Here is a 16703-nt window from a genome sequence, read left to right on the forward strand (position 1 = left end):
TCTGATGTGGCTGGGAAGAATCAGGTCAGCTATCTGCCTATTAGCATCTAGTGTCAGTCATCTTTATGGCTCTGGCTCTGACAGAGTTGTGTTCTATGTGAAGGAGGATGGGGTTCTTTCAGTAGTGTTGCCTAGCTACTGTACATAAACATGGACAAGTTCATGTTATTCATACTTCAACATATTACTGATTATTTAACTTTATCGAGTGCCTTGATATCTGCTCCAGACCTATGAGGCTGATCCTGATTATTTAACTTTAGCGAGTGCCTTGATATCTGCTCCAGACCTATGAGGCTGAACCTGATTATTTAACTTTAGCGAGTGCCTTGATATCTGCTCCAGACCTATGAGGCTGAACCTGATTATTTAACTTTAGTGAGTGCCTTGATATCTGCTCCAGACCTATGAGGCTGAACCTGATTATTTAACTTTAGCGAGTGCCTTGATATCTGCTCCAGACCTATGAGGCTGACCTTTCAGGTAGAAACTGAATAAACTGCAGGAACATTCAACAGAGTCTGGGTATCTATTTCAAGGCTTACAATTTGAGGCATTCAAAGAAACAATTTGTAGAAAATAAAATAATTTATTGTTGCAGTAGTACCATGGTCATGTGGTTCTGATGTGTACAGTGAGTTTCAGCACACAACAACACAGGTGATATAAGTGTCCTTATGGACCTTTAATGTGATCAGGCACCTTCTTCCAATGGTTTCCATCCCGTTAGAAATGTCCCATAATACTTTGGTCAAATGAATATTATAATACAACAAATGTGGGTGTTTATCTATGTATAGGTGGAATTAAGCCTAAATCATATTGTAAAGTGTTGAAAAACCACATTCAACATTATGCAGTTGCAGAGGAATGTACTGTAGCTGTAAGCACACAGATAACATTATGCAATACTTTTTTAATGAGATTGATAACATTACCATTACAGAAGTGATTGATAGATACCATTAAGAAATAAATATCTGTTCATCAAAATGAAGACAAATGCATATCACATATGTACATATAAAATAGCAACAATGTTTTGGGTTTAAGTGAGAAGAACATCAAAGGTGTTGAAGCCGTTGTAGCTGATTGAGTGTCGTGGTACCAAATGTCATTCGTCATGTTACAGTTGACTCTTACGTTTGTCCTTGGTTCATATTTCTAGCCCACATTGAGTCTTTTCCCCTTTAATTGTGTTTTCTGTCATTCTCTGTAAGACATAGTCCACAGTCCACTGATCCTTTGTGATGTGGTACTGTTCTCTTGTTCATATAGGCTGCACTTTAAATACTAATTTCCTGGTTCACGTGTCGTGGCTGTCATGTAAAATACTATTATTAATGTGCCAAGCATCATAAACATTCTGAATGATTGTCTTTTAAAACAAAATGAAACTCTCTCTCTCTCTCTCTCTCTCTCTCTGTCACACTCACTCTTTCTCTCTCTCACTCTCTCTTGCTCAATCATACACACACACACACACACACACACACACACACACACACACACACACACACACACACACACACACACACACACACACGGGAGAGCGAAAAAATAATATCTAAGATGCCTGCAATGTTTACTATAATATCGAGAGAACACCTTTAAAAATAGTTGTCATTAAGAAACAAGCAGAAAAAAATGTAAACCAACTACAACAAAAGAATCCCCTTTTCACTATGAGCTAAAGTGAGCTGTACGGCGCTGGCCAGGTTACACATCCACTATAGTAGATGGAACCATGTTGGACAGGATCATGTGAAAAGAAACTGTCCAAGCCAGCACAGTAGGGTTCAGGGTCAGCCCTATAGTGTGAATGAGGGCTAGCCAGCCCAATAGGGCTCAGGGTCAGCCCTATAGTGTGAATGAGGGCTAGCCAGCCCAATAGGGCTCAGGGTCAGCCCTATAGTGTGAATGAGGGCTAGCCAGCCCAATAGGGCTCAGGGTCAGCCCTATAGTGTGAATGAGGGCTAGCCAGCCCAATAGGGCTCAGGGTCAGCCCTATAGTGTGAATGAGGGCTAGCCAGCCCAATAGGGCTCAGGGTCAGCCCTATAGTGTGAATGAGGGCTAGCCAGCCCAATAGGGCTCAGGGTCAGCCCTATAGTGTGAATGAGGGCTAGCCAGCCCAATAGGGCTCAGGGTCAGCCCTATAGTGTGAATGAGGGGTAGCCAGCCGAATAGAGCTCAGGGTCAGCCCTATAGTGTGAATGAGGGGTAGCCAGCCCAGTAGGGCTCAGGGTCAGCCCTATAGTGTGAATGAGGGGTAGCCAGACCAATAGAGCTCAGGGTCAGCCCTATAGTGTGAATGAGGGGTAGCCAGACCAATAGAGCTCAGGGTCAGCCCTATAGTGTGAATGAGGGATAAAAGAGACCTCTGGGATGTATGTTCCTACTGGGAGCAGTGTGTTAAACGTGGTTCAAACGAAAGAGGAGAATCCCGCGGTAGGAGGCTGCTGCGTGGAGGAACAGCCCAGGCTGCTTGGAGGCCTACTGCTGTACAGGAGGGTCCCATGCTGGCTGGGGGGTTCAGACACAGAACAGGACAGCAGCGAGGGAGTGGGAGTCCGGCTGCCCTTTGGCCTGAATAGTGTGCCCTGACACTGGGGTGCCAGACCCTGGATGAGACCCCCTTGGCTATGGAGCCCCTGGAGGCCCTGGGGCTGGGGGGATGGAGAGAGGGCCCGGGGCAGCAGGGGGGGTAGTGGGGGCAGGGGTGGAGGGTGTCTCGGGGTGGTGTTGGTGGTGGGCTGGATGGGGTCCTGATCATCCAGGGGTTGGGGGTGCAGCGGCTCTGGCTGGGTATATCCGTAGGCCGGGGGGCGGGAGACGCCCTTCTGCTGGCGGCGCCAGGAGTTATAGTAGGTGGGGTCACTGATGTAGTGGTTGACAAAGGAGTGGGTCTTCGGCTGCCCACCCCGGTTCTGATCCACCTCGTACTCGCTGTCGCTGCCCTGGGGTTGGACAAAAAGGAATAGTGGTTTTAGTTGAGGAATGAGAACTTAGTCGGTGTAGATACTAGCTACATCAAACACAGATAAGGAGTGAGAACGGTGGGAACGGTGGGTGTAGATACTAGCTACATCAAACACAGTTTCAGATAAGGAGTGAGAACGGTGGGTGTAGATACTAGCTAAATCAAACACAGTTTCAGATAAGGAGTGAAAACGGTGGGTGTAGATACTAGCTAAATCAAACACAGTTTCAGATAAGGAGTGAGAATGGTGGGTGTAGATACTAGCTAAATCAAACACAGTTTCAGATAAGGAGTGAGAACGGTGGGTGTAGATACTAGCTACATCAAACACAGTTTCAGATAAGGAGTGAGAACGGTGGGTGTAGATACTAGCTACATCAAACACAGTTTCAGATAAGGAGTGAGAACGGTGGGTGTAGATACTAGCTACATCAAACACAGTTTCAGATAAGGAGTGAGAACGGTGGGTGTAGATACTAGCTACATCAAGCACAGTTTCAGATAAGGAGTGAGAACGGTGGGTGTAGATACTAGCTACATCAAGCACAGTTTCAGATAAGGAGTGAGAACGGGGGATGTAGATACTAGCTACATCAAATACAGTTTCAGATAACACAATAGGAAGATTAAGACTTCCTATGGGAATTATGATTCATTGTCAACCTGATTTACTAAAGGCTTTGTTCTACAGGTCTAAAGGGCATGATTACAAACAAGTAATAATGGTCTTCATCTAACTGAGAAAACTCAAGACTGTGGATTAGGCTACTACTATCTGTGATCTGTCTCCCAGCAGCTAACACACAGGTGACAGACAGCTAACACACAGGTGACAGACAGCTAACACACAGGTGACAGACAGCTAACACACAGCTAACAGACAGCTAACACACAGCTAACACACAGCTGACAGACAGCTAAAACACATCTAACAGACAGCTAACACACAGCTAACACACAGCTAACAGACAGCTAACAGACAGCTAACAGACAGCTAACACACAGCTAACAGACAGATAACACACAGCTAACAGACAGCTAACACACAGCTAACAGACAGCTAACAGACAGCAGGACCTACTACTATCTGGGATCTGTCTTCCAGCAGCTAACACACAGCTAACAGACAGCTAACACACATCTAACAGAGAGCTAACACACAGCTAACAGACAGCAGGACCTCACCCAAAGCCCTGAGGAGCACCGATCTGATACGTGTAAACAAGAGTCTCCTATAGATGGACAGAGAACAATACAACTATCACAGGAGGATGGTGGCACCTCAATTACGGAGGATGGGCTCGTGGTAATGGCTGGAGCGGAATGAGTGGAATGGTTTCCATCTGTTTGATGCGGTTTCATTCGCTCCGTTCCAGACATTAATCTGAAATGTCTTCCAAGCCACTGAACTTTATTACATCTGCTGAGAAGAGAGGGAGAACACTGGGAAGAGAGGGAGAGCGCTGGAAAGAGAGGGAGAATGCTGGGAAGAGAGGGAGAATGCTGGGAAGAGAGGAAGAACGCTGGAAAGAGAGGGAGAACGCTGGAAAGAGAGGGAGAACGCTGGGAAGAGAGGGAGAACGCTGGGAAGAGAGGGAGAACACTAGGAAGAGACAGAGAACGCTGGGAAGAGAGGGAGAATGCTGATTAGAGAGGGAGAACGCTGAGAAGAGAGGGGGAACGCTGGGAAGAGAGGGAGAACGCTGGGAAGAGAGGGAGAACGCTGGGAAGAGAGGGAGAACGCTGAGAAGAGAGGGAGAACACTGGGAAGAGAGGGAGAACGCAGGAAAGAGAAGGAGAACGCTGGAAAGAGAGGTAGAACGCTGGGAAGAGAGGGAGAATGCTGAGAAGAGAGGGAGAATGCTCGGAAGAGAGGGAGAACACTAGGAAGAGACGGAGAACGCTGGGAAGAGAGGGAGAATGCTGATTAGAGAGGGAGAATGCTCGGAAGAGAGGGAGAACGCTGGGAAGAGAGGGAGAACGCTGGGAAGAGAGGGAGAATGCTGAGAAGAGAGGGAGAATGCTCGGAAGAGAGGGAGAACACTAGCAAGAGACGGAGAACGCTGGGAAGAGAGGGAGAATGCTGATTAGAGAGGGAGAACGCTGAGAAGAGAGGGAGAATGCTGGGAAGAGAGGGAGAATGCTGGGAAGAGAGAGAATGCTGGGAAGAGAGGGAGAACGCTGGAAAGAGAGGGAGAACGCTGGAAAGAGAGGGAGAACGCTGGGAAGAGAGGGAGAACGCTGGGAAGAGAGGGAGAACACTAGGAAGAGACGGAGAACGCTGGGAAGAGAGGGAGAACGCTGGGAAGAGAGGGAGAACACTAGGAAGAGACGGAGAACGCTGGGAAGAGAGGGAGAATGCTGATTAGAGAGGGAGAATGCTGAGAAGAGAGGGAGAATGCTGATTAGAGAGGGAGAACGCTGAGAAAAGAGGGAGAACACTAGGAAGAGACGGAGAACGCTGGGAAGAGAGGGAGAATGCTGATTAGAGAGGGAGAACGCTGATTAGAGAGGGAGAACAATGGGAAGAGAGGGAGAACGCTGGGAAGAGAGGGAGAACGCTGGGAAGAGAGGGAGAATGCTGAGAAGAGAGGGAGAACACTGGGAAGAGAGGGAGAACGCAGGAAAGAGAAGGAGAACGCTGGAAAGAGAGGGAGAACGCTGGGAAGAGAGGGAGAACACTAGGAAGAGACGGAGAACGCTGGGAAGAGAGGGAGAATGCTGATTAGAGAGGGAGAACGCTGAGAAGAGAGGGAGAACGCTGGGAAGAGAGGGAGAACGCTGGGAAGAGAGAGAGAATGCTGAGAAGAGAGGGAGAATGCTCGGAAGAGAGGGAGAACACTAGCAAGAGACGGAGAACGCTGGGAAGAGAGGGAGAATGCTGATTAGAGAGGGAGAATGCTGAGAAGAGAGGGAGAATGCTGGGAAGAGAGGGAGAACGCTGGGAAGAGAGGGAGAACGCTGGAAAGAGAGGGAGAACGCTGGAAAGAGAGAATGCCGGGACGAGAGGGAGAATGCTGGGAAGAGAGGGAGAACGCTGGAAAGAGAGGGAGAACGCTGGGAAGAAAGGGGTTACGCTGGGAAGAGAGGGAACGTTGGGGAGAGAGGGGAGGGTATGGGACTCTGTCAGAGTAACATCTGTAACATCTGTCTTCCAACACCCTGGCTGTCTGTGTTTGCAGCTACCTGTACAGCACAGTCACAACATTGTTCAACCCAACTCTGAATAAACACTGCTCTCTCTCCAAGGAGCCCCAAACTACTGTTATTCTACTCCCCTGCATGGCAGTCACTGTTTACCTGACACTAAGACAAATAAATGAACTGTCTCTTTCCTGCTGGAAACTACAACATCTGTCTGTCTAGCTAATAGACCATTAATACTGCTGAGGGTACAGGGGATAGGATGACACACACACACACACACATTTAGATTTGTTGTTCTTTGGTAAGATAGAACAAGTTTAATTTTAAACGTTTTTGTTTGACCTGATCGTACGATGTGCTTACATATGTGACATCATGATTGCTGTGCACAAAGGAGCCAATTAGAAGGATGTATTGCTTTACAGCATGTTACTATTGAACCTTCTCAATGTCCCTGAACAGTCTGTTTCACTATTCTACATGCTACACCTGGGTTCTCATTCTATTTTGTTCCTTATCCTTGTTTGAGCTCTGTATGATTGAGCTTGCCTGGTGCAATGGAACCAACAGAATAGTCCTAAAAGTGCAAAACTCAGTCTGCTACACACTGACACGTCAAGTACCCCAGATTAACATGACATTTCCTGTTTGAGTCTGAGAATGAACTGGTACTGAAGCCATGAGGGGTTGAGGACATGAGAATCAGACAAATCCTTCCTTCCCATGGGATAAATAATAACTCATATAAAAACAGAGAAAGAGAGAGTGAGAAAGGGGGGGATAGAGAGGGGGAGAGAAAGAGAAAAAGGGTGGAAAGACAGAGAGAGACATAATGATAAATAAGAAACTCAGAGTGGGAGGGAGAAATGTCAGTCATGTCAGCTATCTTATGTCAATAACAGGCCATTCTAGTTGGTGGTGACACACTTGAAACTGACCCCTCGTACTGACAATGTATTGGTTCTGACTTGAAACTGACCCCTCGTACTGACAATGTATTGGTTCTGACTTGAAACTGACCCCTCGTACTGACAATGTATTGGTTCTGACTTGAAACTGACCCCTCGTACTGAAAATGTATTGGTTCTGACTTGAAACTGACCCCTCGTACTGACAATGTATTGGTTCTGACTTGAAACTGACCCCTCGTACTGACAATGTATTGGTTCTGACTTGAAACTGCCCCCTCGTACTGACAATGTATTGGTTCTGACTTGAAACTGACCCCTCGTACTGACAATGTATTGGTTCTGACTTGAAACTGAGCCCTCGTACTGACAATGTATTGGTTCTGACTTGAAACTGAGCCCTCGTACTGACAATGTATTGGTTCTGACTTGAAACTGACCCCTCGTACTGACAATGTATTGGTTCTGACTTGAAACTGACCCCTCGTACTGAAAATGTATTGGTTCTGACTTGAAACTGACCCCTCGTACTCACAATGTATTGGTTCTGACTTGAAACTGACCCCTCGTACTGACAATGTATTGGTTCTGACTTGAAACTGACCCCTCGTACTGACAATGTATTGGTTCTGACTTGAAACTGAGCCCTCGTACTGACAATGTATTGGTTCTGACTTGAAACGGACCCCTCGTACTGACAATGTATTGGTTCTGACTTGAAACTGACCCCTCGTACTGACAATGTATTGGTTCTGACTTGAAACTGACCCCTCGTACTGACAATGTATTGGTTCTGACTTGAAACTGACCCCTCGTACTGACAATGTATTGGTTCTGACTTGAAACTGACCCCTCGTACTGACAATGTATTGGTGCTCACTTGAAACTGACCCCTCGTACTGACAATGTATTGGTTCTGACCAGTTCTACATGAGAGGGGGGAAGGTGAGGATATAACAAGACATTACAATAGTTAAAGACGTTACAGTGATCGCTAAACTCTGACAGAATTCAGCTCATGATGGGTTTATGTACTGTACCTGTCGGCTACAGTAACTGTACCTGTAGGCTACAGTAACTGTACCTGTCGGCTACAGTAACTGTACCTGTCGGCTACAGTAACTGTACCTGTCGGCTACAGTAACTGTACCTGTCCCCTACAGTAACTGTACCTGTAGTCTACAGTAACTGTACCTGTCGGCTACAGTAACTGTACCTGTCGGCTACAGTAACTGTACCTGTCGGCTACAGTAACTGTACCTGTACGCTACAGTAACTGTACCTGTAGGATATAGTAACTGTACCTGTCGTCTACAGTAACTTTACCTCTCGCCTACAGTAACTGTACCTGTCGACTACAGTAACTGTACCTGTTGTCTACAGTAACTGTACCTATCGGCTACAGTAACTGTGCCTCTGAGTCTGATATCTCAGAGGGCTTCTCAGTCAGGCTGCTGTAATCTACAGTAACTGTACCTATCGGCTATAGTAACTGTACCTGTCCCCTACAGTAACTGTACCTGTAGTCTACAGTAACTGTACTTGTCGTCTACAGTAACTGTACCTGTAATCTACAGTAACTGTACCTGTGAGTCTGATATCTCAGAAGGCTTCTCAGTCAGGCTGCTGTCATCTACAGTAACTGTACCTGTCGTCTACAGTAACTGTACCTGTGGGTCTGATATCTCAGAAGGCTTCTCAGTCAGGCTGCTGTAATCTACAGTAACTGTACCTGTCGTCTACAGTAACTGTACCTGTGGGTCTGATATCGCAGAAGGCTTCTCAGTCAGGCTGCTGTAATCTACAGTAACTGTACCTGTCGTCTACAGTAACTGTACCTGTTGTCTACGGTAACTGTACCTGTGAGTCTGACATCTCAGAGGGCTTCTCAGTCAGGCTGCTGTAATCTACAGTAACTGTACCTGTGAGTCTGATATCTCAGAGGGCTTCTCAGTCAGGCTGCTGTTCTCTGCAGGGATCAGATCGTTATACTTGGTACTGACATCTTCATCAGAGTAGTGTAGACTGCCTGGACTGGGCCTCGGGGGAGACCTGGAGAGAGGAGGGGGGAGAGAGGAGGGGGTGAAAGAGAAAGAGGGAGAGGGAAAGAGAGAGAGAAAGACAAATACAGAGAGAGAAATTCAAGGTCAATTTTAAGTGTTAGACAACTTGGTATTGTTTCTCTGTTACAGTCTTATCTAACAGTTGGAAAGTCAAACACATCGTGAGGTTGACAGCATAGCCCACTGACCATGACAGTTCTTTAAGTCACTTTGTTAGTGTCCTGAATAGAAAACATTCAGTGACCATCCTCAGTCATGTAGACTACAGAATGTCTTCTGAACTATTCAAGCTTGCTGCTCATAGAACTCCAAGTTCTCCCTTTCCATTAAGTTGAGTGGCTCGGCCTATTGGCTGTTTTCCATAATGTATTGTTGTTTGTTTCCTCAGTGCAGTCTCTTAGTCAGCCAGTCAGCCAGTCAGTCAGCTAGCTAGCCAGCCAGCCATTCTGCCAGTGCAGTCAGTCAGCCAGTCAGTCTGTCAGTGCAGTCAGTCAGTCAGTGCAGTCAGTCAGTCAGTCAGTCAGTCAGTCAGTCAGTCAGTCAGTCAGTCTCTCTGTCAGTCTGTCTCTCTGCCAGTCTCTCTGTCAGTCAGTCAGTCAATCTCTCTGTCAGTCAGTCAGTCAGTCAGTCTGTCAGTCTGTCTCCCCACAGTCAGTCTCTCTGTCAGTCAGTCTTTCTGCCAGTCTCTCTGTCAGTCAGTCAGTCAGTCAGTCAGTCAGTCAGTCAATCTCTCTGTCAGTCAGTCAGTCAGTTAGTCAGTCAGTCAGTCAGTCTATCAGTCAGTCAGTCTTGAGGACAGCCTACAAAGTCTGTAGTAGGAACTCAAGTTACACTTTATATAAGAGGTCAACACAACGCTGCTGCCTTGACATTCAACAGGCTTCCTTCTGCTTGTGTTCTGTTGAGTGTCAAGTTACACTTTATATAAGAGGTCAACACAACGCTGCTGCCTTGACATTCAACAGGCTTCCTTCTGCTTGTGTTCTGTTGAGTGTCAAGTTACACTTTATATAAGAGGTCAACACAACGCTGCTGCCTTGACATTCAACAGGCTTCCTTCTGCTTGTGTTCTGTTGAGTGTCAAGTTACACTTTACATGAGGTCAACACAACGCTGCTGCCTTGACATTCAACAGGCTTCCTTCTGCCTGTGTTCTGTTGAGTGTTTGTCACAGCGTCAGACAAAAGCCAGTTATTATTGGTCAGGACAGACCCTGCTCCTCTGGTCCTCTTGGCACAGATCTCCGTTGAGACACATGGAGCAGCTCTGTGAGAGTTCTTAGTGCACATGGCACCCTATATTCCTTATAGTCCCTATATAGTGCACAACTTTAGACCAGAGCCTATGGTAAAAAAGTAGTGCACTATATAGGGAATAGGGTGCCATTTGGAACGCATATTATTATTACATATATACACTAGATGAAAGACAGGAGTGCTGTTTTGAAGCCACCACGCATTCATCTTGGCACTCCCCCAACCTAGTAAAAAATATTTTGGAAGCTTTAGAAAAGCAGTTATTTTCTTCTATTACAGGCACCTTAATGCAGATACTTTTAAATTATATTATGTCCTTGAAACATTTCATTGAAATACTGTAGATATGGTTTACCCCAGCCTATCAGAGCTGGGGTAAACAACCTGTAGTATGGTTCTACTGGGCCTATCAGAGCTGGGGTAAACAACCTGTGGAATGGTTCTACTGGGCCTATCAGTGCTGGGGTAAACAACCTGTAGTATGGTTCTACTGGGCCTATCAGAGCTGGGGTAAACAACCTGTAGTATGGTTCTACTGGGCCTATCAGAGCTGGGGTAAACAACCTGTAGTATGGTTCTACTGGGCCTATCAGAGCTGGGGTAAACAACCTGTAGTATGGTTCTACTGGGCCTATCAGAGCTGGGGTAAACAACCTGTAGTATGGTTCTACTGGGCCTATCAGAGCTGGGGTAAACAACCTGTAGTATGGTTCTACTGGGCCTATCAGAGCTGGGGTAAACAACCTGTAGTATGGTTCTACTGGGCCTATCAGAGCTGGGGTAAACAACCTGTAGTATGGTTCTACTGGGCCTATCAGAGCTGGGGTAAACAACATGTGGTATGGTTCTACTGGGCCTATCAGAGCTGGGGTAAACAACATGTGGTATGGTTCTACTGGGCCTATCAGAGCTGGGGTAAACAACCTGTGGTATGGTTGGTCATGTGTTGCGGCGCTAAGCTAACGGACCTCATGGTGGTTGAGATATTAAGATATAGTGTTAGGTTCAGAGTCCGATTCCTCCAGTGCAGGGGAAACCAGAGTGAGGCCGTGTCTCAAATGGCACCCTGTTACATATTGGTCCTGGTCAAAAGAAGTGCACTATATAGGGAATAGAGTGATATTTGGGACTCAATCAGGGTGGTTTTGCAGTGCACCCATTATGGAGGAATGTGTTAGATGGATGGAGGTTGGGGGAGGGGGTGGGGACAGTGCTGGTCTCTTCCTGACTGAGGAGGCCCGGGACGGGGATCAAAGGAACCAGTGCTGCATCCTGCCTCCCTTCTCTCTGAAGTGCTCCAGTCGGGTGCAGCTTCGTTAACGACCGGCTGCCCTGAGAGGGAGAGGGTGGGGTGAGGGTGGAGGATGGGATGGAAGGAAGGAGGTAGAGAGGGAGAGAGGAGTAGAAGTGATGGGGGAAGGCAGGAGGGGAGGAATGAGGAAATGGGTAGGCAGTACTGATCAATTATTTAAACTCTCTGTTTCCTAATGCCTCTGAATTTTAAGTTTCTCCTTCATCACAACTTCCCTCCTCCTCATGTCAACTTCCCTCCTTCCCTCCCAAATCCTTTTGTTGCCTTAACCCTTTCATAGACTACACTGTTATGTGATGTCTTCCAAACGCCTTAGCCAATCTCAATGATTTAGCCATTTCATGTGGCCTATGTAAAGGTCCCCTTGTAACCTGGTACGTGAAAGATAGCACTGGAGACAGAGCCGTCATCAGTTTAATGTGGTTTAAATGGCTCTGCGGTACAAGCCGTGTCAGGCTCACCTCTTTTCCACCTTTATGCACCAAATGATTCTAATCTCATATAAAGACAATGACTGGTTTCTGTACTTCATTAGTATTTTGTACAGATTGACCTCACAAACCTATTTTCTTTGAGCTGTTGCAGCATGTCTCCGACGTTAAGCCCACAGATGTAAACTACTGATGTGAGGGAGCGAGAGAGACGGAAAGAGAAATGGAGAGAAATAAAGAGATAAAGATAGATAGAGAGGAAGCGTGGTCTAGACCTTCAGAGATACAACCCTACAGTAAACATCTCAGACCTCATCCTGGACTTCAACAGAACAGACTACAGTAAACATCTCAGACCTCATCCTGGCCTTCAACAGAACAGACTACAGTAAACATCTCAGACCTCATCCTGGCCTTCAACAGAACAGACTACAGTAAACATCTCAGACCTCATCCTGGCCTTCAACAGAACATACTACAGTAAACATCTCAGACCTCATCCTGGCCTTCAACAGAACAGACTACAGTAAACATCTCAGACCTCATCCTGGACTTCAAAAGAACAGACTACAGTAAACATCTCAGACCTCATCCTGGCCTTCAACAGAACAGACTACAGTAAACATCTCAGACCTCATCCTGGCCTTCAACAGAACAGACTACAGTAAACATCTCAGACCTCATCCTGGCCTTCAACAGAATAGACTACAGTAAACATCTCAGACTTCATCCTGGCCTTCAACAGAACAGACTACAGTAAACATCTTAGACCTCATCCTGGCCTTCAACAGAACAGACTACAGTAAACATCTCAGACCTCATCCTGGCCTTCAACAGAACAGACTACAGTAAACATCTCAGACCTCATCCTGGCCTTCAACAGAGTAGACTACAGTAAACATCTCGGACCTCATCCTGGCCTTCAACAGAACAGACTACAGTAAACATCTCAGACCTCATCCTGGACTTCAACAGAACAGACTACAGTAAACATCTCAGACTTCATCCTGGCCTTCAACAGAACAGACTACAGTAAACATCTCAGACCTCATCCTGGCCTTCAACAGAACAGACTACAGTAAACATCTCAGACCTCATCCTGGCCTTCAACAGAACAGACTACAGTAAACATCTCGGACCTCATCCTGGCCTTCAACAGAACAGACTACAGTAAACATCTCAGACCTCATCCTGGACTTCAACAGAACAGACTACAGTAAACATCTCAGACTTCATCCTGGCCTTCAACAGAACAGACTACAGTAAACATCTCAGACCTCATCCTGGCCTTCAACAGAACAGACTACAGTAAACATCTCAGACCTCATCCTGGCCTTCAACAGAACAGACTACAGTAAACATCTCAGACCTCATCCTGGCCTTCAACAGAACAGGCTACAGTAAACATCTCAGACCTCATCCTGGCCTTCAACAGAACAGACTACAGTAAACATCTCAGACCTCATCCTGGACTTCAACAGAACAGACTACAGTAAACATCTCAGACCTCATGCTGGCCTTCAACAGAACAGACTACAGTAAACATCTCAGACCTCATCCTGGCCTTAAACAGAATAGACTACAGTAAACATTTCAGACCTCATCCTGGCCTTCAACAGAACAGACTACAGTAAACATCTCAGACTTCATCCTGGCCTTCAACAGAACAGACTACAGTAAACATCTCCACAGATCTCACCTGGCCTTCAACAGAACATACATTACGGTGGAGAAAATCAATGACCTAACAGATGTTTTTCTGCTTTACTTTATGTACTTGATGACTGAGGGGCCCCTAGAAGGAAAGGGTCATTTTCCTTGACCTGCACTCCTGAAATAACTTTGTAATATGTGAACAGTGAACACGGTTAGTTACCCCAGTCATTGGCCATGAAAAGCAACCCAAAGGCCCTGGCCCTGGATCTATCTGTCTATTCATTGAGTTCAGACCTAATCAACAGAGAGAGAAGTCTTCCATGAGGATAATCTTTAAAGGGGTTTGTGTCCGGTGATCAGTCTGCCTTACCCCCCCCTCCTTCCTCCTCTCTCCCCCTGCCTTACCCCCTCTCCTTCCTCCTCTCTCCCCCTGCCTTACCCCCCCCTCCTTCCTCCTCTCTCCCCCTGGCTTACCCCGTCTCCTTCCTCCTCTCTCCCCCTGCCTTACCCCCTCTCATTCCTCCTCACTGCCCCTGCCTTACCCCCGTCTCCTTCCTCCTCTCTCCCCCTGCCTTACCCCTGCCTTAACCCCACTCTCTCCACCTGCCTTAACCCCCCTCCTTCCTCCTCTCTCCCCCTGCCTTACCCCGTCTCCTTCAACCTCTCTCCCCCTGCCTTACCCTCCCCGCCTTACCTCCCTCTCCTTCCTCCTCTCTCCCCCTGCCTTATCCCCTCTCCTTCCTCCTCTCTCCCCCACCTTACCCCCTCTCATTCCTCCTCTCTCCCCCTGCCTTACCCCCCTCTCCTTCCCCCACCTCTCTCCCTGCCTGTGCTTCAATACAGACACCTCAGTCCTTCCACACAGATCAGAGAGAGAAAGCACAACAGAACATAACCCATAATGGAGCTGACGCTGTATGTATAATTGGTTCATCAGACTGTATAACAGCTAATCCATCACTCCATCCATCCTGTGGTTGTTATTGTCTGAAGATAAAGAGGCATGTTTCAACTGCAGTTGATCTCCTGATTAATCTTCTTCCAAATCAATCAGTATGCACTGAGCATGTGAGCTTTAATCTCAGCCATGACCCCTCAGAATGAGAGCTATTATCTCAGCCATGACCCCTCAGAATGAGAGCTTTAATCTCAGCCATGACCCCTCAGAATGAGAGCTATTATCTCAGCCATGACCCCTCAGAATGAGAGCTTTAATCTCAGCCATGACCCCTCAGAATGAGAGCTATTATCTCAGCCATGACCCCTCAGAATGTGAGCCTAATCTTTGCCATGACTCAGCCTCAGAATAGATGGTTTAATCTGAACCTTGACCCTCAGAACAGATGGTTTATTGTGAAACATGGTGCCGTTTGGTAGCCTAGTAGTTAGGACGTTGGGCCAGTAACTGAAAGGTTGCAAGATCAAATCCCCGAGCTGACAAGGTAATAATCTGTCGTTCTCTCACTGAACAAGGCAGTTAACCCACTGTTCCTAGGCCATCATTGTAAATAAGAATTTGTTCTTAACTGATTTGCCTAGTTAAATAAAATAAAAACATGACCCTCATAATAGATGGTTTACTGTGAAATATGACCCTCAGAATAGATGGTTTACTGTGAAACATGACCCTCATAATAGATGGTTTACTGTGAAACATGACCCTCATAATAGATGGTTTACTGTGAAACATGACCCTCAGAATAGATGGTTTACTGTGAAACATGACCCTCATAATAGATGGTTTACTGTGAAACATGACCCTCAGAATAGATGGTTTACTGTGAAACATGACCCTTAGAATAGATGGTTTACTGTGAAACATGACCCTCAGAATAGATGGTTTACTGTGAAACATGAACCTCAGAATAGATGGTTTACTGTGAAACATGACCCTCAGAATAGATGGTTTACTGTGAAACATGACCCTCATAATAGATGGTTTACTGTGAAACATGACCCTCAGAATAGATGGTTTACTGTGAAACATGACCCTTAGAATAGATGGTTTACTGTGAAACATGACCCTTAGAATAGATGGTTTACTGTGAAACATGACCCTTAGAATAGATGGTTTACTGTGAAACATGACCCTCATAATAGATGGTTTACTGTGAAACATGACCCTCAGAATAGATGGTTTACTGTGAAACATGACCCTCATAATAGATGGTTTACTGTGAAACATGACCCTCATAATAGATGGTTTACTGTGAAACATGACCCTCATAATAGATGGTTTACTGTGAAACATGACCCTCATAATAGATGGTTTACTGTGAAACATGACCCTCAGAATAGATGGTTTACTGTGAAACATGACCCTCAGAATAGATGGTTTACTGTGAAACATGACCCTTAGAATAGATGGTTTACTGTGAAACATGACCCTCATAATAGATGGTTTACTGTGAAACATGACCCTTAGAATAGATGGTTTACTGTGAAACATGACCCTTAGAATAGATGGTTTACTGTGAAACATGACCCTCATAATAGATGGTTTACTGTGAAACATGACCCTTAGAATAGATGCTTTACAACTATTTGAGCTTTAGAAAAGAGTAGAATACAACAACAAATAGACATCATGCAGAAATCATCTGTGTGTGAATTGACTGTGTGTGTGTATGTGTGTGTGTGTGTGTGTGTGTGTGTGTGTGTGTGTGTGTGTGTGTGTGTGTGTGTGTGTGTGTGTGTGTGTGTGTGTGTGTGTGTGTGTGTGTGTGTGTGTGTTACTGACCGTGTGTAGATGCCGTTCTTGCGGCAGAAGGAGTTCTTGACAGACAGGCGTCTGTTGTTGAGTTCTAGGGCGGGGAAACGGCCCTCGTCCAGCCTGACCATCTCCCCATGGGACAGGGGCAGGGAGGTGCTGTTACTGTGGCTCCCTAGGTGGGGGTAAGATGACACTGGGAGAAGGTTAGTCCATTGTAGGGGCAGGGCACACACACA

General features: G+C 46.3%; 1 protein-coding gene across 1 annotated transcript in view; it reads right to left on the reverse strand.

Moving 5' to 3' along the window:
* Positions 1-569: 569 nt before the first annotated feature.
* Positions 570-16703, reverse strand: part of LOC106594110 (protein sidekick-2) — a 416824-nt gene continuing 400690 nt past the window's right edge. The window contains exons 43-45 of the mRNA XM_045719726.1: positions 16495-16639; positions 8959-9088; positions 570-2958 (exon numbers count right to left, since the gene is read on the reverse strand). Coding sequence (XP_045575682.1) covers positions 2425-2958; positions 8959-9088; positions 16495-16639 — 809 coding nt within the window. The 3' untranslated portion in view covers positions 570-2424. The remainder of the gene's footprint in view (positions 2959-8958; positions 9089-16494; positions 16640-16703) is intronic.

Source organism: Salmo salar, chromosome ssa06 (genome assembly GCF_905237065.1).
Source record: "Salmo salar chromosome ssa06, Ssal_v3.1, whole genome shotgun sequence".
Taxonomy (NCBI): domain Eukaryota; kingdom Metazoa; phylum Chordata; class Actinopteri; order Salmoniformes; family Salmonidae; genus Salmo; species Salmo salar.